The sequence below is a fragment of the Hetaerina americana genome, unplaced genomic scaffold (assembly GCF_022747635.1).
Source record: "Hetaerina americana unplaced genomic scaffold, ioHetAmer1.1.p SCAF_3, whole genome shotgun sequence".
Lineage (NCBI taxonomy): Eukaryota > Metazoa > Arthropoda > Insecta > Odonata > Calopterygidae > Hetaerina > Hetaerina americana.
Genome location: NW_027286874.1, coordinates 5,336,584 through 5,359,263, shown reverse-complemented (window position 1 = coordinate 5,359,263; position 22,680 = coordinate 5,336,584). Strand labels below are relative to the sequence as shown.

Here is a 22,680-nt window from a genome sequence, read left to right as displayed (position 1 = left end):
TTAATATTACTCTCATTCGATTTAAAGGCATACTCTATAATTATTTCGGCATAGTTCACCGACATTAGGAATGGGAGTTCATAGCATTACGCACTTCCGGTATTTGTAGAGTACCTGACTGAGGTTACTAACGTATTGCTTTCCAAATAAATATCGATCCAATTTTAAATGTGTATAACTCGTTACGAGACGTCAAAATGCAATTTTGTTCATGGTTTACTCTGTGGCATAATGAAATCTTTCTCCTTATTTTTGTGCATGAATTAATTATTGTCCGATTGGCGATGATAAATGCATTCTCATCAACTCATATTGATTTAATTAAGTACTAAAGCAACAAATGATTAACTTACTATTCTACATGATGTTGACTACTAGAGTAATCAGATAACATTGATACTTTAAGAGGTTCTCATTAAGCATTCACTCATTTTGATTCCTTTAGTTTCTTTACGACGGTAAATTCATTCCGAAGCGCAGGTTTTCCTTTCAAAGAGGACGACTGTAAACTGTTGTTGTCGTAAACATGACGCGATGAAAGAAGATCGAAGGGAAGAGCGCGCAACCGAGAAATGCACGTGCTGTGCAATGGAACGGCTGGGAGACGACGCGAGAGATTTTACCGCGAAATTGGCGGGTGTCCCGCGAATCGGTTTCAAGTGAGTCAACTGTTCCACGTACACGCGACTGTGCGGTTTTCGAGGTAATGGTTCGCGGTATGACGTGTAATGTGATTGGGTCGCTTGCTCGCCCCGAGGCGTTGCGGCCTTGAGCCACGTGATCTCCCCCACACCCTACCTTCGCGATTACTCGAGTGGGCGGCGTGTTGAACTCTCTTCCTCGAGAAAAAAAGACGAATGAAATTCGAGAGAGGTGGGGGAGGGGACGCTAACATACATTCCCGACGGTCTAAAAAGGTAGCTTTGAAGTTTTTCTCTCGGTCGTAAAACGCGGCGAAAGAGGAAAATGGACGTATAATCGGCGAAATGGACCCCGGAATCACTTTATTGTATCCGAATTGAATGGAACTAATCGAGGTCCGTCTTATACAGCGGTCGATTTAGCGCCCTTGTTTCCGATTCGAATTTGACGATTTTTTAATGTCACCTTCACGTTCGACTGCGAGTTGTGCGTAGAAATTACTGTAATTTCGTGTTCTTCTAAGATGCTGGTTTTTTTACGTAATAGTGTGAGTTTGGCATGACACCACCTAATAACGAAGGATTGGTATGGTCCCCTTCTTGCGAGTGTCGGGTCAAACACGGACGCCTCCACTGACTCGACCCGTCGTCCCAGACCATCCAGAAGATATCTGCGACCATCATCGATTTGTCATAGTCGAGTCGCACGGCGATGGGGCATTTGACATTCAACCTATTCTGGTCTTTGGGTTCTAATTGAATGGGAGCCTTTCATGGTTGTGTGCATCTGTTCTTTCTTTGAATCTCATTTTCTTCTTCGATTGATTTCTTAGATATAAATTATTAGCAACCATATAAGTATGTTGCTAGGTGTGTGCCGTGTTGAATGGTAAAGACGGCAATGCCTACTCCTGGGAATGGACGCAAATTAGTGTGAAATTGTCCGAAGTGTCGCGTGAAAATGAATATTTTTCCAGATTTGGATAGAATTTTGAATGCTTTTTTGGCTCTGCGCGGCCCATAATTTATGTTTTGATTTCGTTTAAATTTTAGGAAGAAATGAGTGCATGATACTAATGCAGTAATGAGGTAACTAATAGAGAGGAACATAAAATACAATCCGGATCCATTTGTCTGTTTCGTAGATTTCGAGAAGGCGTTTGATAGAGTGAATTTTGAAATATTAATCAATGTATTGCAGAAAAGAGGAGTAGATTCGAGGGATAGGAGTCTTATCCTCAACCTGTATATGTCTCAGACTGCTCAGGTACGAGTAGCGGATGGATATTCCAGATGGGCAGTGTTAGAACGAGGTGTAAGTCAGGATGGTCCGTTATCACCTGTACTGTTAAACTTATATGTGGAGGAAATGGCTAAAGAGGTATGGAAAAAACTGCAGAAGGGAATGAAAGTCGATGGGAACTTAATAAAATAAGTTAGGTATGCAGATGATCAAGTATTACTTTGTTAGTCAGCCGTTAGGAGTTTCAGGCATTCCAAAGCGAATTGATTAGATCGGAGGGATATCCGCAAGCTGTGCATGTCTCAGACTGATCAAGTGCGATTGGGGGTTCGGAAGAAGGCAGTTGAAAGATTGATGCAGAGTATATTGATCGGCAGCAGGATGTTGAAGATTGTGATAGACAGAAGATGTTAGGCAAGCGAGGGAAGGACAGGAATAGGATAGGGATTTTGGACTGAATGATGGGAGGAAGGAAGTATTCGGAATTAAAGTAGGGCTTATTGTGCGACTCGTAATGTCGGATGTAGGGTTGTGTTTTGAAATATGGAATGAAGATCACCGTCTATACGCAGTCGTGTATTGGTGGACCTTTAAATACAAAATTTCAATGAAAAAATCAAGGGTTGACTTGTGCACGAGAGGTATTTATAGTTATTTAAAAGAAAGTGTTATTTGAGATGCGAATTCAAATTCTAAAAGGTCGCATTCCGAAATTCACCACCGTTACCGCCATGTAATAATAACCTCAGAGCTACTATGACTTTCCTTCTCACAAAAATTACTGCGGCCTCCTAATTGCAAAAGTTAAACACGGTAAAAGCAAACAATTCTATCAGCAGTTCTCACGGCAATGGCGGTGACTTCCGGAACGAATTCAAAATATCACTATCGACGAAATTTGAAAAATAAGAACTTACGAAGTTTTTATTTATCAAATTTCATTATGAAGTTGAATAAAATTAAGTTGACTACCATTGTACTCCTCAATATCAATGATATTGGTCCATAAAATGAAACAATCGAAATAAATATGGATTATTTACAACTTCATAACTACCGTTTAAGTTAAATTTTAGCACTTGATCACTTAAAAATATGCATCTAACAAAAGTTCACTCGTTATAATTATAATTTATTCGCCGGAATTAACTTAGGAACATTAAATAATTACGAAAAAAACTAGTGATAGATCGTAAAGATTTGCGTATTTAACGGGATGCAGAGCATCTTTAATTTTGAACTCTCCGTTGGATTAAGGGGAAGCGCAAAATACTTGCACAATATTGATAGAAATGAGCTCTTACGGCGATTAATATTGAATGAATGTAAAACTCCAATAGCCGTAAAAACTTGCACAATGCGTGAACTCTCCGACACTGTCGTGTGCGATGCCAAGTAAGGGATACTTAATTAGTTGTAGGATAGGCGACTGACAGCCAAGGTCATTTGCGCCATTAGGGATGGGTGGGAAAGGAGAAAGGGTGGACAGAAACCCGGCGTTGGTATTAGCCGACTCTTATCGAACGGCGCCCGAGGGGTCCGCAGCTTAACGTCCCATCCGAGGGACGGCTTACTCGCTTAAAGTACTCCCCACGAAGAACCTCAAGTAGGAATCGGGATACCTCTGAAAAATATTCAACACAGCAATGCATAAAAAAAATGAACACTGGACTGAAATGAGCGACCCTACAATGTAAAGAACGTAGATAAGTGGAGAGTACCCTCCCAATTGTTGTCATCAGGACGTATTAATTGCCTCTCTGCGATGGGAGAGAAGTTCGCGCCTTCGAATTAGTGGCTATTCTCGGACATTTATATCACTTATCGCCGATACCCGAATCTGGGACTCTCGGATGCCTCGCAATGATGATTGAGGAGCAAATGCCTTTTCCACTTAAAATTGTCCTTCTTCCGTTTTTTCCTCTGATATAAAAAAATTTGGTTTTTCTATGATTTTTTTCGGTGAATAATTTGGTTCTGCCTTCGAGAGGAATAATCACATAGTATATATTTTGAATATTTCACCGCAGTCCATCAAAGTACGACATAGCTTTCTTCAGTGGAATTACAGATATTTACGCTTCGGAAGTTACCTGTCTCATAATTTTCCTTCACAAAGGGTGTTTACACGTTGACCTTAATGTTTGATCGTGGTTTAATCATAAAAACATAATTTCTCATGCGAAGGAATAGCCCAGTTTTTTGAAAGAGTGGAATTTGTCAATTTTATTAGAATATTATCATTTTCGTGAAAAACGACACGATTACTCGCGTCGAAAATAAATTCTTAATATTTTATGAGTTATCGTCGTGGCTGGGAAAATGGCGCCTTGACTCGAATACTGTCAGCAATTATTGTTGAAAGCTATCCGTTAATTGTACAATTTATTTGGCGCTGTTATTGTTACTATTAAGATGTATCTGTGACGAGTAATAATTTGATTAATGTAATATTCTATGATGCTATTTGTATTCAATTCTATAAAGCGTTTGCTGTCGAGCCGCATATATATTAATGGCATTATTTTCGTTATTTATTTAATTACAGTAACTTATAATTGAAGACTTGCCGATCAAAAAGTATTCGATCGCCATCATTGGCTCATAGCTGACGGAATTTATAACTAGTTACTTTTTTAAATCTATGCCCTCCCTATTTTTTCTGAGTGCCATTTTAGCTGTTTTTTGCAATATCATGGACAGTTACGTCACTTTTAGCTGTCTGATGGGCCGATTTTGAAAACTACCGGAACAAATGGGGGTTCTCTCTCCATGGAAGGAGAAGCATTTAGAAGAAAGGAGTTCCTGAGGAGGCGGGTGATTTGGGCGTCGGGTCTTACCCAAGCGGCACATCGACAGGGATGCTGGCGCACACTACCGATGTTTTTTTTCTTTACCCCCTTCATGCCTCGTGTGCGACGAGACGACAGTGATCTCGTGGGGTTTTTTTAAAAGTGATTTTTTTTGTCGTGATGGTACGATGGTCTTCCGCCCTTTCGGTAGTTTAGAATGGAGGAAATTCCGGGTTCACACCCCGGTCAAGATGAATCATTTTTTTTCTCTTGGCGACGATTTACGCCCATCTTTGTGTGTTAACCGTTTCATTGCATTCTTCTGCGCGCAGTGTACTGTCCACGCTTCTGCGTCCATTTTCACAGCTGCACCGCAAATGCATATTGGAATTAATTTCCAAGGAAGCTGACTGTATTGCATAATTTTTCCTTAAGCCGTAAAGGGGTTTATAAGCTACTGTAGAAGGAAAAAAGGAGGGGATTATTAAGATTGGTGTGATGATTGGCGGGGAATTTAATCCCTCGCCAGTAATCAGACACACATTCAAAATCGTAAGACGCTCGTATATAAGGAGGGGTTTCCCGAATAGGTTTACAAGGGAACTAATCCTATCGCCAGGGATCGTATTTGGGAACTTACATATACGCACTCAGTAGTAGTAGATATAGGGAAGGCGACCGACAGCTGAGGTCATTTGCGCCGGTAGGGATGGATGGGAAAGGATGAAGGGTGGAGAGAAACCCGGCGTCGGAATTAGCCTACTCTTAATGAAAGGTGCCAAGGGGTCAGCAGTTTAACGTCCCATCTGCTGGACGGCATACTCACTCAAATTGATCTCCTCTAGCACCTCAATTAGCGAAAAATATCTGCCGTCTCCAGGATTCTAACCCGGGCCCTCAGAGTGGGAAGTCAGTACGCCAGGCGCTGCTCCATCAAGATCCCCTTACACTCTTAGCCACACTGGTTAGCCTTAAAGTGGTTTTTGGGGAAATATTCCCAGCGCCAGGGACCGGATCTGAGCTACCATAGCCACTTACGCGTTAACTAGGAAGAGACCGAGTTGGTTTGTGAATAAATTAATCCAGACGCCAGGGACCTACTTCAGCGAATTTAATAATTCACACACTCACGCATTAACTCTTACTTACTCCGTTATTACAGAAAAGCGATACCAGCCCTAGGGACTATGACGTGGACAAAATATTTGATGCCCTCATGGCGTTGTCGGACACGAAAATGGTAGGGAACTAAGCGCTTCAGTTCAAGAAACAAATTGTTAATAAAGGAAGAAGGCAAAATAACATAAACCTTCAGCTAGGCCGTGATAGGCACTTGTAGATTGAAACATATCGTATATTTATAAGCCCCTGTTTGATTTACTCTTCTTTTTTGAGCTTCCCTCGTTACCTCGGGGTAATGGCCTCGTCTGTTTGCCCAAAGGCGTGGCTTTGAATCCCTCCTTATTGAACTTTTCCTCCTCCAATTCCGGTTTTGGTGTTGGTGATTGTCTTTGTCGTCTATTTATAGTCCAGTGCTTGTCGTAGAAAGACCAACTTTAAGATTTTATAGTGTTGGAATTACTCCGCATACATAGGTCAGGCTCACTTGTTGGCGTGATCGGTCGTTGAGGAGGTGGGGACGGAAGGGGAGCAGAGGGTACAAGTGCCGAGGTACCTAGGATATGTGTACCATATATACCGGTAGCAAGGTGCATAGGATATGTGTACCATATATACCGGTAGCGAGGTGCCAATGTCTAGCTTTATCTGAAGATCAATATATTTATAAGGAAACTGTGGTAGATTGCAATGGGTTTCCTTGGTGGGAGTCCTGGGTGGTGGGCACTTAACGGGTGTGACGGTGCCCTGGGAATCGAGGTGTAGGGAGGAGTCCGATGGTCTCGCGCCGTTTTCGTGAACATTCCCGCGGTCGTCTCCGTTTAAAAAAAAGCTTCTTCGCTCAGTTTTTTCTTCCGCCCCAGCATCAGGCGACCGATTCCTTTCGTTGGTCATTTATTTATAAACGTTTTGTTGTTTCACGTAACTGTATAATAAAAGGAAAGAGGTACGTACGGCTTAAGGATTTTGAGGCGAGGGAGGGTTGTGCCATTTCATCAGGTTTCCTTGCCATCGGGGGTTTGGGAGAGATGGAATATAGGAGGACTCTCACCTAAGATTTATCGTTGAATTGTTGTCAGCGATTTTTTGTTAAGAAGCACTTTTAATTAGTATTGACACAAGTAAACATTTGACAAATATGCACTCACTCTTAAAACTGTCGTTTTAGAAGCATATAAGAATTTATTGACCGATTCAACAATTTTAGAGTCTAAAAAATCATTTCTCATGACCGGGATTCGAACCCTGATCCCTTAATGTCCTTCCGAGTGCTTGTGTCCGAATTCCAGCCTAGGCGAATGATTTTTACTCTCTGAAATTGCTGTATTGCAATTCATATAAGCGGATGACCATCAAAATTACTGTCGCGACATCTCCCGCCGTTTCTTGCAATTTATCGACCGATTTGAAGGTTAGAAACGTTTGCTTAATTTCACTGTGTGTGCCTATTATGAAACCACTAAAATAACAAATGTCATCTTTCAAGGTTTTGTTTTCTCAGTACTAACACCTAACCGAACTGGTCAGTAGTTACACTGTAAAACGTTTTCTTTAAACAGAAATGCGCTTCTTTTCCCGTAAAAAATGGTACCTGTTTGATATTAAGGAGGGTGCCGATAATTACTCAAGGGACGGGGAGGTAGAGTTCCTTACGGTGCCTTGTAAGAAGGTGGGGTGAGGTAAAAAGCGCCGAAAATTGCCTTGGGTAATTGAAGAACTGCCCCGTTAAGACGACCGACGTCCCGAAGTTCATCATCTACTCCATTAGGGATCAAATGCGGTTATTGGGGGGATGGCGAAGGTTGCTTGGCAACGGTAGTTGAGTAAGGTTGAAGAATGAAGTCTCATCCGCGATATATATTGACGTAGGCTTTTTAACACTTGATTTTCCTTCGTTTGCACCGTTGTAGAAAGGTTCTACTCAAGTTTAACTGAAATCCATAGAAATACGATAAACATGGAGTTTCTTTGCCGTTTTCTGAATTTTTACATACATATTTGATAGATTTCAAAGGGAGTTCATGGCCTCTGGAGTGATTTACTTATGACGGCGTTGGAGAGGAATGGAAATAATAAATTGGACGGAAAGCAAGGCTAGCGAAGAAGTTTTGAATGTGGTGAGAGAAGGAGAGAGGAGTGTTGCTTGAGAAACTTGGGGAAAGTGGTTGCAGGTACGAGCAATAATATAAGGTAGTATTGGGGTGTTTTAAGACCATGATGGCAGTGAGAATGTTGGGTAAGCAAAAGGAAGCGGAAGGGATAGGGGTTATGCTCATTGGTCGGCGTGAAGGCATGTAGAGTCACGAAGAACTGGTGATGGGAATAACCCAGGGGTAACAAGGGGATGTTCTCGTGTTAAATGAGAGGATAATAATCATGGTGGACCGTCCATACCCTACTTTTGATCTATACGGGATACAGGAAGCCTCTAAAGGAGGCGGTGGCATTAAATTTGAAACGGAAGAATTTTCGATCCGTTTTCGTAGATAGAAAGTCGAAAATCGGTTTAATTTGCTAAACTTTGAACCGATTCAGTGGCCACAATTCACTCTGCTATAGAATACTGTGTGTTCAGGAGGCAACAAGAATTCGAAAGTGGTGTCGGCCAAATATGTAAGTAGTGATCATTTAGAATTTTATTGAAGCAAAAATAATATCACTAAGCGTGAAGGAGGGGAGCAAAGATCACATAGCCCGCCATTGAATCCGCCCCTGTCTTTGATTGGCAGATAATCTTTTAATAGATGTAACGGTCCGAGGAGGACGTTCTCTAGGAATCGAACGCGTCGAGAGGGAAGAGGAGGGACATCCTGTGGAACTTTCGGGTGGCATTCCCGCGGTCGTCTCCGTTGAAAAAAGTTTCCGCGTGTTTTTTTTACGTTTCGTCTCCTCCGCGGGCGACCAATTCCTTTCGGTACGGTTCGATGCGGTTTGGTGGCTTTGCTCGTGGACTTCCGCGATTGCAGCGTCGCCCGTCGAGATCTCCCCGTCGCCCGACCGCGGCAGCCGCTTCCGGTCGGCCGGCGCCTACATCAATGCCCGCCACGCCCCCTCCAGCGGCGGCAGGGGGGCGGACGGGACCCCCTCCCCCCGGTGTTTGATGAGTCGTGACTCCGCGGCGTGTCCGGCCCCCCGCTTCCCTCCCCCTCGTGCACCTGTTCGTCCCGACGGGTGCTGTTTCGTTGTAAGAGGAGCACCACCGATTCCCACCGCCGTGGGTGTGCGAGACCCATCCATAGGATGTGATCGGGACGTGACATCTTCCGCGAACCCTCTCCCATTAACCCCGCCACCCCTTTCCGAGTTGGCCCTCAATGTAGCCAGAGTTTTCAGTTGAACTGAACTGCAAAATCATATGCAATATATTTTTAACGGAGCCAAGTCATAAGTTAAACGCCTGGCAGTTTTACGGGGTGATCCATAGGTCGAGGATTGGAGTCTCGTCCTGGTTTTTCCGTAAACTTTGGTGGCTTCTCATCTCGGACACCAGATGGCAAACCAAGAATGGCTTGCTGAGATCGCATGGAGGTATAAGGACCACCAGAGGCGTCAGGAGAGCCCGAATGTAGTCCCTATGGAATTACTTTGTAATGCTAAATCGGAATTGCCTATGAAGTTGATTCTACAGTTAAATAAACAAAAACTATTCCATCATGTCGAAAAATCGTCTAAAAATGCTTATATTTCTCAAGGCAAATTTGAATCATTATGAAAGCCATGAGGGGATTTGCCTTTATCTGGAGGTAGAAGTCTGTCTTCTCTTTCTCTCCGCTTGTGTCTCTCACTGTTGCACTCATTTTTGGTGGTTGATTCCAAAAGGCACCAAAACTTGGAAAATTTATGAAAGTGAATTTCCGCTGGCCCAAATACGGATTTTATATTTTCTTTCGCCTGGTAACTGGAATAACATCCCATCCCCGGGATAAGCGCCACTACTCACCAGGGAAATTCAAATATTCCACTCAAGGTATCGCCCAACAAGCACCATTGTCGTCTATTTTTTAAAAAATATTGTTGTTGGCACCTAATTTTTGGAAACAAGCTCCATATTTTGAGCCTCTTGTGCGTCCAAATTGCGACGGGAAGGGAAAGCGAGATCTTTACCTGCCAGCTCACAAAGTGAAGCAACCCTCGATTTAAGTACCGGCCAAGTTGCTAACGTCAAGAGGATTGGCTTCATCTTTTGTGATCCTTATTTACGTAAGGCCGCTTATCCCTGCATTCCTACCTATTCAGCACGCATAGCGATTGAAATCCTCTGGTAATCCTTCAGCAATGATGAAAGACTCTTCCACATCTTTTAAAAATGTAATGAAAACTTTTTCTGCCATAACTCGATCATTTATCGCTGATTTTTCCAATCGAATGATTTAATTTCCCTATCAATAAATAAATATATATATATATATATAAATATAGGTAGGGAAATTAATTATTAATAATATATCGTAATATATCATAATATATACTATATATATAATATATCATAATATATATTATATATATATAATATATCATAACATACTGTACGTACAGTGATGGAGCTGGATGGATAGTTTATAAAGCACTCGGCTATAATCTCGGTTAAGAAGACCACAGGCAAAAACGATTCCGCCCCGAATAGCACTTCTGCATCGCTTGAATTGTACCGGACGATGTGGTCCCTGTTGGATGGAAAAAACATGGCAGACAATGAGTGAAATTGATTTAGAAGAACTTGGTTTAACCCAATGAGTGATTGCATTAAATTAAAGTCCTAGCGGATGGAAGCGTAACAATTAATGACTCGTAGTTCATGAAATAAACATGATCCAAGTGAAATCAACAATTTTTTTCTGAAGAAAAAGGCATATCTGAACGTCGCGCTCTAATAATGAGAACTAGAAGCTGGGACCAATTATTGTAAGTGGGCCCAATAACTGCTTTTCATCCGTAAGCTAGATAATCTTTTGAAAATAGTCCTGATTTTCGTGATAGTTCGGTGTTATTTCATTCACCTCGGGAACTGTCTTTATCCAGCCGGCGATTCCTTCTATTATGTGGAAGAGGACGTGTTTGACTCCTCTCTCTAACCTAAGGATGAATATTAATAGTGTAAATTTTTTTTGAAACTTTATTTCGTCTCATACACTACTGAAAATGGTGATTCCGAAGTGAATGCATACGTATATCAATATAATAACCGGAAAGTTGTTCTTGTTGCATTCGAGGAACAGAAATGCTGTTCCGCAAACACGCCATCTTGTTTATTTGGAATATATATTTTTTTACGTTGCTGTCATGGATATATAGCTGGGAGTATTTTTATAACAAAGTACTAAAAATAATTTATTAATAGAGAAAACACCCAAATAATGAATGTTCCATAAATGAAACAAGACAACCGCATTTTTGGGAAATTCTCATAAGTTTATTTTCACATCCCTCGATAAAATAAATGTGTACATATACAAAATGCCTTTTTTCATAAACACCATCTTAGCTGGAAATCACTAATAGTTACTATTGTTGCCATCAACTGAGACTTGTCTCTCATATGCTTCCAAGCCTGAAATAGATGCACGTCAAAAATAAGATCAAACAAATACACAGCACCACTAATATGCCCACTACCTGGCGACGTCGAATATTCAGGAGCCCGGAAAAACGGGAAAAATTCACGAAAATGCGTTCCTCCCATCCTTTTGTACACGAGTAGTAGGTTGAAGTGTTGATCTCATTGCAAACCGAGAATTGGATAGAGAGATCCACACATTGTGACAGGACAATAAGAATCAGTTGCATTTCTAGTGGCGTCTGCGGTTTTTGAAGATGATGTGGCTCTCAAAAAATCTTGTGCAAATTTGTTCATGTCCAAAATTACTAGGGATCGACCCCGGGTTCTCTGATCAATAGGCGATCTACCTCGACTACCATGTCCATATAATTAATAATAATTTAAATATATGTGCCAAAAATAATTTACCAAAGAAGGTACTGCCCTCATTTTGTAACAAGAGCATGGTAAAGTAAACGTTCGCGAGGTCTGGTCTTTTGGACTGGTCAGAACTAAGAAATGATTAGACCACACTGCCCATCCTCGTGCCGAAATTGCGAGATACTGGCTCAGGAATTATCATTTGGAGGTGACTTACACCATGCGATGTTCAGTAATCATAATTACCGGTATATACAGGTACTGTATTAGTTCTGTAATTTCCCTCTTGTGATCTCAGATATCGAAAATTGTTATCAAGAAAAATTTCGTGGTAGTGCATTTTTTTGGTTGATGGATGATACTAGGCAAGGAAATACTGTTGAGACAACGAACTGCTCTGCTCTACGCAGACAACACTACGTATATTCTCGAGATATACGAAGCGTGGAAACCTTCGTATTTGTATTCGGGTTTTCTCGTGCGCGCGTGAGAATTTGCGTGTATTTCTGGCCGTTCATTCTGAAGGGGGAAGTTTTAAACTGGTGTGAGAGCATGTGTTGGCCTTCACTGCGAGTATGCCTGTGTCTCTCCGCCACCACTCGTTCCAATCGTCCTTAGCCGGGAAACCTTCGGGACGGGACTCGTCGCTCCGGAGAGAAATTTCGGTATTCGTCCGAGAAAAGTGCTCGGGGCGAGGCGGTTTGAATGGCTGTCGGCTACTGGTTATTGTAGGCGGGGGGAGGGAGTGGTAAGGGTGCTGGAGGGAAGGCGTTTGTAGGCACCGCTGCTGTTTGAGGTGGGGCAAGGTCGGAGCGGTGGCAACAGCTGTGTCTGCTCACGACGCGGCAGAGCTACGGACGTAGAAATGTCAGCGCGGATTTCAGTGAAAGGGTGGATACTTCCCCCCTCCCTTGATCAGCGTTTCTATGACGATTAAAAAAATGTACCGCCGTTCCTCCCAGGTTTTAAATTTCACGACCTGAAATGAAGAGTGTAAAAGCATTAAACGACTTTTTTTCAGGTTCGGGCAGCTCTTAAACCCATATCCGCTCTCTTTTGAAAAGGAAGATGTCCTCCATGTGCCAAACTTTCTTTTTCGTTCATCCTCGTGGTGGGGGGTGCGATGGGATTCCTTGGGAAGAAGACAATTTCATTCCAGTTCCTTCATTGCGGTTCCAAACCTGCTCTCTCCATGTTTGTTCTACTCCACCGTTCCGGTTGATTTACTCAATGGTATATTTCGTGATGAACATTAAATGAACTGCTCCATGTGCACCTAAAATAATTACTTGGAACAGTTAGAAGTAAATGAAGGGCTCCATTTGGCACGCAGAACATCCCTAGTGAAGGCTAGGCCACCCTCGAGAGAGTTTTAGGGTCCGAAAGTTATTTCGATGCTATTGCTACACCAGTACCTATACACAATATGAACTGTCCAATGTGACGTCAGAATATCAGATAAATTTTCATGAAAGCTAACTCTTGGAAAAGGCATGAAATGTTGCATTTGAATTATTGTCGATGAATTATGTTTAGTATCTATCAAATTATGGGTCGCGGTAGTCCAGGGGTAGAGCGTTGGACTGCTGACCGGAGGGTCCCGGGTTCAATTTCCGGGCAAGGCACTCTGGGCACCTGCTGCTCCACCCAATCTAAAGTGATTTTTCGGGTACTAGATCTTCCTGGGAAACCATAACCGGCACAGGGAAAGGAACTGGCCCCCCTACCCTGATGTGTGAATTTCACACGCCGTATAGGGCTTAGTACTGGGTGAACTCTACCATCACCTACTAAACCGACCTTCGGGTTGATTACTGTGTTTATGATTTTTTATCTATCTAGTTAAACCTCCAACAAGGACTGCGACACCTTCCAGAGAATTTTATCCTATAAAATGATTGAATAGCGGCATTTTGTTGGTCCCTCGGTGATATTTTTAACGTTTTAATAGATCTGTTAATACCGTAAAGAATTTTATCCAGTTTATTAAAGAGCGGAAATATGGTTGCACATGTTTTCAGTGTATTCAAGGCTCACACTTTTGAGTTGTTTTATAATTTTGCATTTCTCACCTTTACTCAATGATGGGAAAGATAATTTTCGTATAAATTGCCTTTATTTTAGTGGCACTCTAATAATATTTCTCTCTCGCCGATTGGTGTTCTTACAGGAACTGTGCAGTCATCCGGTCTTCGTCCACGATGCCCCGGCGCAGTTCGACATCATCCCAGGCAAGATGGGTGAGTCTGGTATTTCCAATAATCCTTTCGTGTCCCTCGGGGATTTTAACGAGCGAAATGACCTATTTTTCATTTCTTGACCAAGACAAATTTCTGATCATGCTCTCTCTCATTCCGTGGGAATTCACTTTATAACCTCTTGCAATTCTGACTTACTCTTACCCTCGAATCATTGTTTATTCGTCTCATCCAGAGCCTACTTATTAGGAGACTTCAACGCGCCTTTTGCATCGTACATAACTGGGGCTCGATTATGGACCCTCAGGATTCTAGCGTGTTGTCACTATGTTTGATTTCGCGAAACCCAAGATAACGCGATTCATGGCGCGAACTAGCCACCGTTGGAGCGGGTCGCAATACATGCATGCGTTGAACAGGACAGAAATTAGCGAAAGTCATAAAAATGAAAGAGAAAATATCGCCGCTCTAATTTTTATTGGGTGGTTTTACCAGGCACTGCTTGATAATATATTTATGCGCAAATTTTGACCCAATTCTAATTTTCTGCTTAAGGGCTCGTATCTTTTTGCCTGCTAATCCAGGAGAGAGTTGTGATCGCATCGTTTTTTTATGCGTCCGCGAAGGCCTTGAGATTTTCTAAAAGTTTTTCATAGGCGTTTTACGTAAACTGTGTTTTTATAGTAGTTGATTGAAAATATTTTGAGGCATTGATTTACCGTCATTGTAGCTACGCTCTGCAAAATCGCAATTAGCTCCACGCAATGATAAATAGAAGCACAATGGGACACTAAATTATAGGTAGACAATATTTGAGAGCTGGTTGAGGCTGATACTTTGTGGAAATCATTTGTAAAGGACGAAGAAAGAATCGAATACTTTGTTTCTACAGGAAAGAATTTATTGTTGCCGACTAGCGAGTGTAGCGAAACTTGTCGGAAATAATTAATTCTTTTCTGTAGAAACACAAAGTCTTTGATTCTTTCTTCGTGCTTTTTATAGATATACCACATTATTTACAAAACAATAGAGTAATGTTTCCCTGGTTATGAATTTGGGACGTCATTTTCAATCGATTCGTCTCTTTCATGGTGTATTCATTTTATCTGGATAGTAAGTATTAGCGTAACGTCCGTTCCTCAAAACTGCTGCTTTTTCAATAGTTTGGAATGCAAGCCACTCCCCTGCCTGGCGACTTGGCCTCCTCAGTTTTCTTTCCCCATTCTACTGCGTTGTTTCCTTGTCATCCTTGAGTCCCCCCCATGGGGCAATCTGCATACTCCTATCTTTTCCTTCTTTGGTTTGCCCTCCTGTTCTTTTTATTCCTTTCAATCAGGCCATATGAAAGCATTATTTTGATCCAATGATTACGCATATGCCTTGCGTGCGTGTCATGTCCTGCTCAATAAATAACGCATTGTCTGAAAAGAGACCAAGAATCAGTACCTATTGACTCCATTTCGCCGTGTGGAGGATCATCTTGGCGATGTCCGAAATGTTTTGAATCGCTAGGACGACTTGGGCTCGCGTTGGAATGGGATTTTAAATCCTCGAATTTCAGTCGATCTCTCGAGTAATATCTGACAATTACATTTCAGGACTTCCTTTAAATGATCGACGTTTGCCAAAAATAATGCAATATTTATCGATCCATAACTCAAGTCCGGCTCTTTGATTTTGTTCCCACATTTCCTAGAAATTACAATTGACATGTATGCGTGCTGCCGTCGACATTAGTTTATGGCAAAATTGATTACTACTAACATTTTTACAAATAAATGGATGATTCCGATTTCGTGTGATTTCAATCGTCAGCCAAACTTTTGATAATCCTTCGTTAGATATCTATGCAAAAATAAAACACTCAATTTTAAATGTTTTGCGTACATCCAATCTGCTGTCGTTGCCATTTCGATTTCTGTTAGAAATTTAAATAAAGAACCAGTGGCTTCCTCTTTTTCACGGATGGCGGCAGTCTCCTGGCAGCCACGCTTTCATAAAATTTGGTTTCTTCTACGCGCATGCGCAAAATCAAAGAAGTTCTTAATATGGTCTCTCTTTGGGTTTAGTTTGTTTTGAGAATGTCACTATTTAGTTTCTTAGGTTAGAATGAGATCGTGTTTGTTTTTGGGACAAATTAATTTTTCTGTGAACAACGCAACAAAGCAGACGCCTTCCTACAAACGGCTTGAATAGTTTAAGTGCAGCGTGTTCCAATTCAGGAGGAAAGGGATTAAACCGTGGACCGCATGCTAATACGTCTTGATTTCAGCCGTAGGCCGCATGTGCCATTCCCGACCCACTCCCTCCCTCCCAACCTCTCTCTCCCCCTACCAGACGCCGTCTCCCGCCGCCTCATCTGGGCTAAGGGCACGAGGGAGACCCAGACGATGTCACCTCAACGGCACCATTGACCTTCATCTTCCCTTTATAAGTCGGAAGTCGCGTGGGAATCGTTAATGGATGGATGGGGAGGATTCCGCCTCGTCGACTTCAAGTCGGCGTTCACGCGTTGGAGTTACGTAACGAATCGATTTTTTATCTGCTTGATCGATTTCCAAGTCGACCGTACGTACTTGCAAGGCGAATAATATTGATCGCGCGCGCAGAAATATCGTGGAAAACGTTACCATGGTAATCATGGTTAATCAAGCGCACACTCGTGAAATGAACGAATATAGATAAATACATTTTCAATATGATATTTATCGATGATGATTGCTAACTTATCAATTCAATCAATGATAAAAGCAAAAAATAATATCATGTTTAAGAGTATGGAATGGCAATCTCACCTCTTATGATCTCTAAATTGTGGTATTAGTGCGATCCGAAAGGTTTGGTTCGAATTAGGGGATCGGGATGGTGGCTAATGTATTTGCTTCCCACCCAGAGAACCCGGGTTCGATTTCTGGGTGCAGCAGATATTTTTCAGTGGTATCCCGATCCCTACTTGAGGTGCTTTGTGGAGGGCACTTTTGAGTGTTACGCCGTCTGTCGGATGGGACGTTAAGCTGCGGACCCCTTGGCGCCTTTCGTTTAGAGTAGGGTAATGCCGACGCCGGGTTTCTCTCCACCATTCCTCCTTTCCCGTACATCCCTGATGGCGCAATTGACCTCAGCTGTCGGTCGCCTCACCTTAAACTACTACTACTAGGACGGCTGGATGCCACTCGTATTGAAGTATCGAAGCCGACCGTGGTCGATATTGAACTCGTATATCTACAGGACAGTGGGCATATGCGATCGAAGTCGATTGTACTCCTTTCCGAGTGAACTCATCCGTTGGGTCGCAGATTGATGTACAGGGCTTCGATCTGTGCGCTATCAAAAGTCTTCTATCGCCATCTAATTTCGTACGCCTTTGATGCCTATGTATGCAACCCGGATTCGGATAAAACGACGTTTCTGATGCGACGCGGATTCGCACACACCGTGCGCCTTACTCCCTCGCGATGTTGCAGCGAGAGGGTTTTCGAGTTAAATATTGTTCCACTGTCGTGTCTGTTCGTATTCCGTTCGCAGGAAAAATTTCACTTCCTTGTAACTACTACATACACGTCGCAAACGGGAGAAGTTATCGTTATGTCACCTTTTAGGCAACGCGAGGTTTTCCCCTAAACTATACTCATGCTAAAAACGAGGAAGGGCTGGACATGGGGGGGGGGAAGAGGAAAGATGATTGTTGGGAGAAATGAAAAAGAGGCAGGGCGGATGAATGCTGAGCGTTTTAATTGGCAGTGGGATGTTGAAGACTGTGATAGATCGTGACATGATTCGTGTACAGTGACAACGCAGGAAAATGATTTTCAGGTTCCTAGAAAATCTGCGAGATGCTGAAAAATTTTCGGCATCATTTATCACAAGCGGACATTCTGATAACGCGTATTTCCACGCGAAACCCCGCGGCATACGCAGGGAGTGGTGCAGGCGGGGTGGGCGGGGAATGGTTCGTTCGCTGCGGTGGTTATTTCTGTGAGTTCCACCCCAACGACCGTGTGCGAATCTCCAAGGTTACTGGTTCTTTTGTTTTCACCTTTCGGAATTTCCATGCTCATTAGTCTTGCTGTGGTAACTGAAACGAGAAGCGGACCACCTCGCACTTTCTCCTGGCGACTCCAGGGAGTCTTGAAGGCCGTGGAAAAACAAATGAGACCTATGAATAGCAAATAGAGAGTGTATCATTAGTTGATTGAATCTGTAGCTTATGATTTCTTTGGAGGAAAACACTGATATCTCTCTCATAGCCTGATTTATGAAAGTCTCTTCCCTTAATCATGGATCAATTTTTGTAGATTTTACCTCCGTGAGAGGCTCAAGATGCAACCCGGAATATGGAGCGTGCTTGAATGGCCGTCGCAGAGCGGGAATATGATTCCTAAGATGGCCGTAATTCTCGACTTCATGCATTATTCGCGAATCGGGTCGCAGTAGGAAACTGATCACGGATAAATCACGTTCCTTACGAAGACTTAAAAGAAATGCTTCTAATATTATTGTGATTTTTTTCACTTAAGGGGTCTGCTATTGTTAAGTCGGTTCGTTCCCGAGGCTACGGATCTACAGATATGTGTGAAAAATAGCATTGAACCCAAAGTTGATTTTTGTGCCTTTAGTTTTGCAATTAAGACCGGCCTGAGTGAATGAAGAACATTACTCAACTCACAGCTAACGTAAACTCCACATCCTTTATCGCTCACGACGGCGGCGTGTGTTTATTAAGCTCGACCAATTATAAACCTACCTCCTTACAAGTTATTGTCAAATATGGAGGCTCCAACTACTTCTGTTTTGTCCCTCGTTAATGGTTAACTTAAACCATGATTGGATGACTCAGATCCGTAACAGATGAGCATTGATACTGTCATATAATAGGATGCGGGCTGACGTATTCCGATTCCATGCTGATCTATACTCGTAATGGGTCTGTGGTCCCTAGTCATAAGTCCCAAGACTATTACGTATTTCATAACTGCGGGAATGAAGTCGTAAGTCTCGACATAATATGGTTATATTTTATTTCCTACTGATATTTAATGTTCTTTATTTTTTTGGAAATGGCTGCGGAACTAAGATTTATTTGCTATTTTTTATACGTTTATCAGTTTAATATAAATGCCATCTGTTAGCTATTAGCGGCTAAAGGATTACTTTGAATTTTCTGCTCAGTTATACAAGGCTAATTGTGAACGTTTTTGGGCTAGCCTCAAAAATATTGTAATAGGTATATAATATTGCTAATGAATTTTTCCATAAACGGATATTTCTTTCGGCGTTTCAAACAATTAAAAACAATCGCCAGCAGCGGTAAGTAAATCGATCGATAATTTTATTAATAATCTTTCAGCAATTGATTACTTACTAATATCATTAATCAGTAAATTTATTAGCACATCACTGCAATTTTGAACGAGGATAAATTAACTAATTTGGTTTAATTAGGTTTTTTGGGTCTAAATTGTGCTGATGAAATGAATTCCAGCGGTAGCACGTAATCAATCGCGAAACTCTTCGAGAAGAAGATGACAAATGAAGCCGGAAGAGCGAAGTAAGACGCGTTCGCCGCTGTTTTTGTAATGAGTGGCACTTTTCAGCATTCACGAGACCATGTCGCACTTCTTTTGTTTACGCAAATCATGATTTGCCGAATGTTTCCCCTGATTAGTACGGAATGAGATTATGTGGGGCACCATCGAATCCAGTGCGTCTTACCAGCGTGCCGGGTCGGCGGGTTGGACTATTTCACCGAATGTGTTTGAATACATTATAAAATTATCTGTAATTTAAACATCAGAGCATGAGCAGTCCACCTCTCAATGCGATTATCGCATCGTTTCGAGATGCTATCATGGATGGTTCGTTAAGCGGCCCAAAATGTTAGAGTAGTTGCCATATCGGGGATTATAGCCAGAAATCACGCCACCCAGTGTTCTCTCGCGTTCTAAATTTAGCGTGCAACAGTTTGACTTCAATCTAGATACAAAATATTTTCATATACAAGAGTATTTTGGTTCTCCGTTGCGAATGAAGAAACCTCCGCTTCGGTAATAGCATGGCCACTTGTCGTTTCCGAAACAAATGGCGATCGATATGGAAAGTTGTTGCCATCTGCGCGTGGAGAGTCGTTCAGATGTCTGAGACGTGAAATGATTTTTTCGAGTTGAGCGTAATGTGTGGCTTGCTTGTTTCTAAATTAAACTCATGAATACATCACGATTTTCAGCATTTAATAAGTACGTATATCGGTGTCAAGATCCATTTCGCGCCCATCTTTGGGAGATTTTGTGGTTATACATTTAATAAATGCCGAATCTTAATTTCATTCCCTGAAATGAAAGCCATGGTCACGCCACAAGTGCGATTGTACTCATAATTGTGACTTATCAATTTTAAGCGAATCGGTGGTCGGTATTCTCGTGGTACACGACAGTTAATAATGAGTGTGTGAGTATGTAGACGTGAAAAGTGTTATAAATTGATAATTTTTTATCACAGTAGTATAAAAACGATTTTATCGTTAAATAAATATGATCTAGGTGGCAAATATAACAAAGCATATTTACTTGATTCATAATTTGACTCTATTAACGTTTTACTTATCACGAAGATAATGTCTTCATAACATCTTCGCTTCTGTTTTTTATCCTTCACTTCTTCTCTGCAGAATAACTCGTTAGTATTGCGTCTTAGGTCTTATGAAAGGCGTGCGGCCTCTCTTTGAATTGTGTTTAATTTAAAATGTCATTTCTTTTGCATGTATAATATTGTAGAAATCCTTTACAAGCATGTCGTCTATGATGAGGAGGATCTGTTAATTTATTATTTTGTTTCAATAAACAACGCAACAAAACAAAGGTTGTTACTATGAACGCAGTTAATACGCAGAAATTAACTAACTCATCATAGGTGATAGATTGCGGCTGTGCTGGTACGACACAGACACCGAGTCGAATGCATAATCGACTTAATTTGGAAGGTAAATCTTGTTTCAAGGTCAATGTTATCGTTAAGCAATGTTACTATGGCAGCTTTGGTGAAACTACCGTCGCCTTCAAGCATTAGACGTACTATTATGAATGGACCAAATATTCTGCAAATTAATTACTCGTTAACAATTAATGCCTCATTAATTTATGTAGTGGTCGAAGCAAAAGGGGGATCGAGATGGTGCGGGGGCTGACGTACTGGCTTCCCACCCGGAGGGCGTGGGTTCAAATCCCGGCGGTGTTGAATATTTTTCAGAGGTATCTCGATCCCTACTTGAGGTGCTTTGTGGAGGGCACTTTGAGTAAGTACGCCGTCCGTCGGATGGGACGTTAAGCTACAGACCCCTTGGCGCCTTTCGTAAAGAGTAGGGTTATGCCGACGCCGGGTTTCTCTCCACCCTTCATCCTGTCCATCCCCTATGGCGCAAATGACCTCAGTTGTCGGTCGCCTCCCCTCAAAACTACTACTACTACTCGAAGCAAAAGAATAAGTGAAAAGTTCGAAATGTTTTCAATTGGAACGATTCGATCCGAACAAATCGGCCGAATCAGTCAATCGTTCGATTGATCGAACTCATTTGATTGCATTGCGCATAGAAGCGTGACCTCATGCGATACGCGTAGCAGCCCTTAGTGCCTTGTATACTAGTACACCAGCCATTTTAATGTAACTTTAAAGAAACATGTCACGACGTCGGTCATCCATAGAAACTCACGACGTGGTCCCAATTAAATAGAGCGCACTTACTCTTGTTTTAAACAATATGGCCACGGTGCTCTTTTTGTTTAAAGACTCGTTTTTTTCTTGTTCCTCGTTCTTCGTAGAAGTAGCAATGTGTGTTCAAACACAATAAATGTCTAAAGTGATGAATAACAATTTCTAATTTTTTTGTCAATGCTGAGTATTTTTGAGTGTATGCATACTGTGAACTCGGTAAAGAAAATGGTGAAAACTCGATCGCTATTGCATTGGAGTGTGATATATCTTCAGATAAGCTGCATAAATCCACCACGGAAAGTTTAAATGCAAAGATTATTTTCGTAAATACAAAAGTCTCAAGGAATAGATTGGTTAATGTGGTTCGTGCTTCTCAAATGTTTTCGAATTTATCTTTGTTTTGACTGCCGTAACATTTTTAGTGCGCTGGTGTAGAAGCACATTTTTTATTGAAATATAGTATTATGGGATGTATCTGAATAGAGCGTGCATTTAATTAGATCGGTGACGAAGGCAGGGCAATGGCTGATGGCAGAGAAAAGGTCGTCAGTTTCGTCGCGAATGAAATGAAATCGCTAGCGGCTCGTTTCATGATGTTGTTGAGATTCGGACCTGTTTATTCAATGCCTCCACCCCTTTTTGTGTGCGTGCGAGTGTGTTTAAAGCCGTCTGTTGTTCATTCCCTGGGGGAGCTTTCGGCTTAGAAAGTGAATCGCGCTCTTTGGGTTAGACAAAACAAGGTCAATGTGTACGTAAACCGGTCTATTCCTCCCGTGGCTCCCCGTTGGCGATTTCCAATCCATTTCGAAAAACCAGGTTAGAGCTCCCTCGAGTGTTTGGCGCGCCCAGGAATTCGTACTCGGAAGGGGTCAGTCAGTCTAGTGCACTATCTCCCCCCCCCATTTTTAAATTCCTCTGCGATTATATTATACGCCTTCTCGTCATTATTTCGTTCCCCTTCCCTTCCCAAATACATCCTCCATTTCGGGGGCGACCCAATCTCCGTGGAATTCCGTGGAGTGTTAAAAATTCTCCCCCTCTCTCCCGTATCGGATGATTTGAGACA

The 22,680-nt window shown here is 42.0% G+C and overlaps 1 protein-coding gene across 2 annotated transcripts in view; it reads left to right on the top strand.

The window, feature by feature from the left end:
- The window catches only part of CalpC (calpain C), a 142,791-nt gene that overhangs the window by 21,153 nt on the left and 98,958 nt on the right, over window positions 1–22,680 (top strand). For both annotated transcript variants that reach the window (XM_071588410.1, XM_071588409.1), the window contains one exon: window positions 13,883–13,952. In XM_071588410.1, the coding sequence (XP_071444511.1) occupies window positions 13,883–13,952 (70 nt within the window). The remainder of the gene's footprint in view (window positions 1–13,882; window positions 13,953–22,680) is intronic.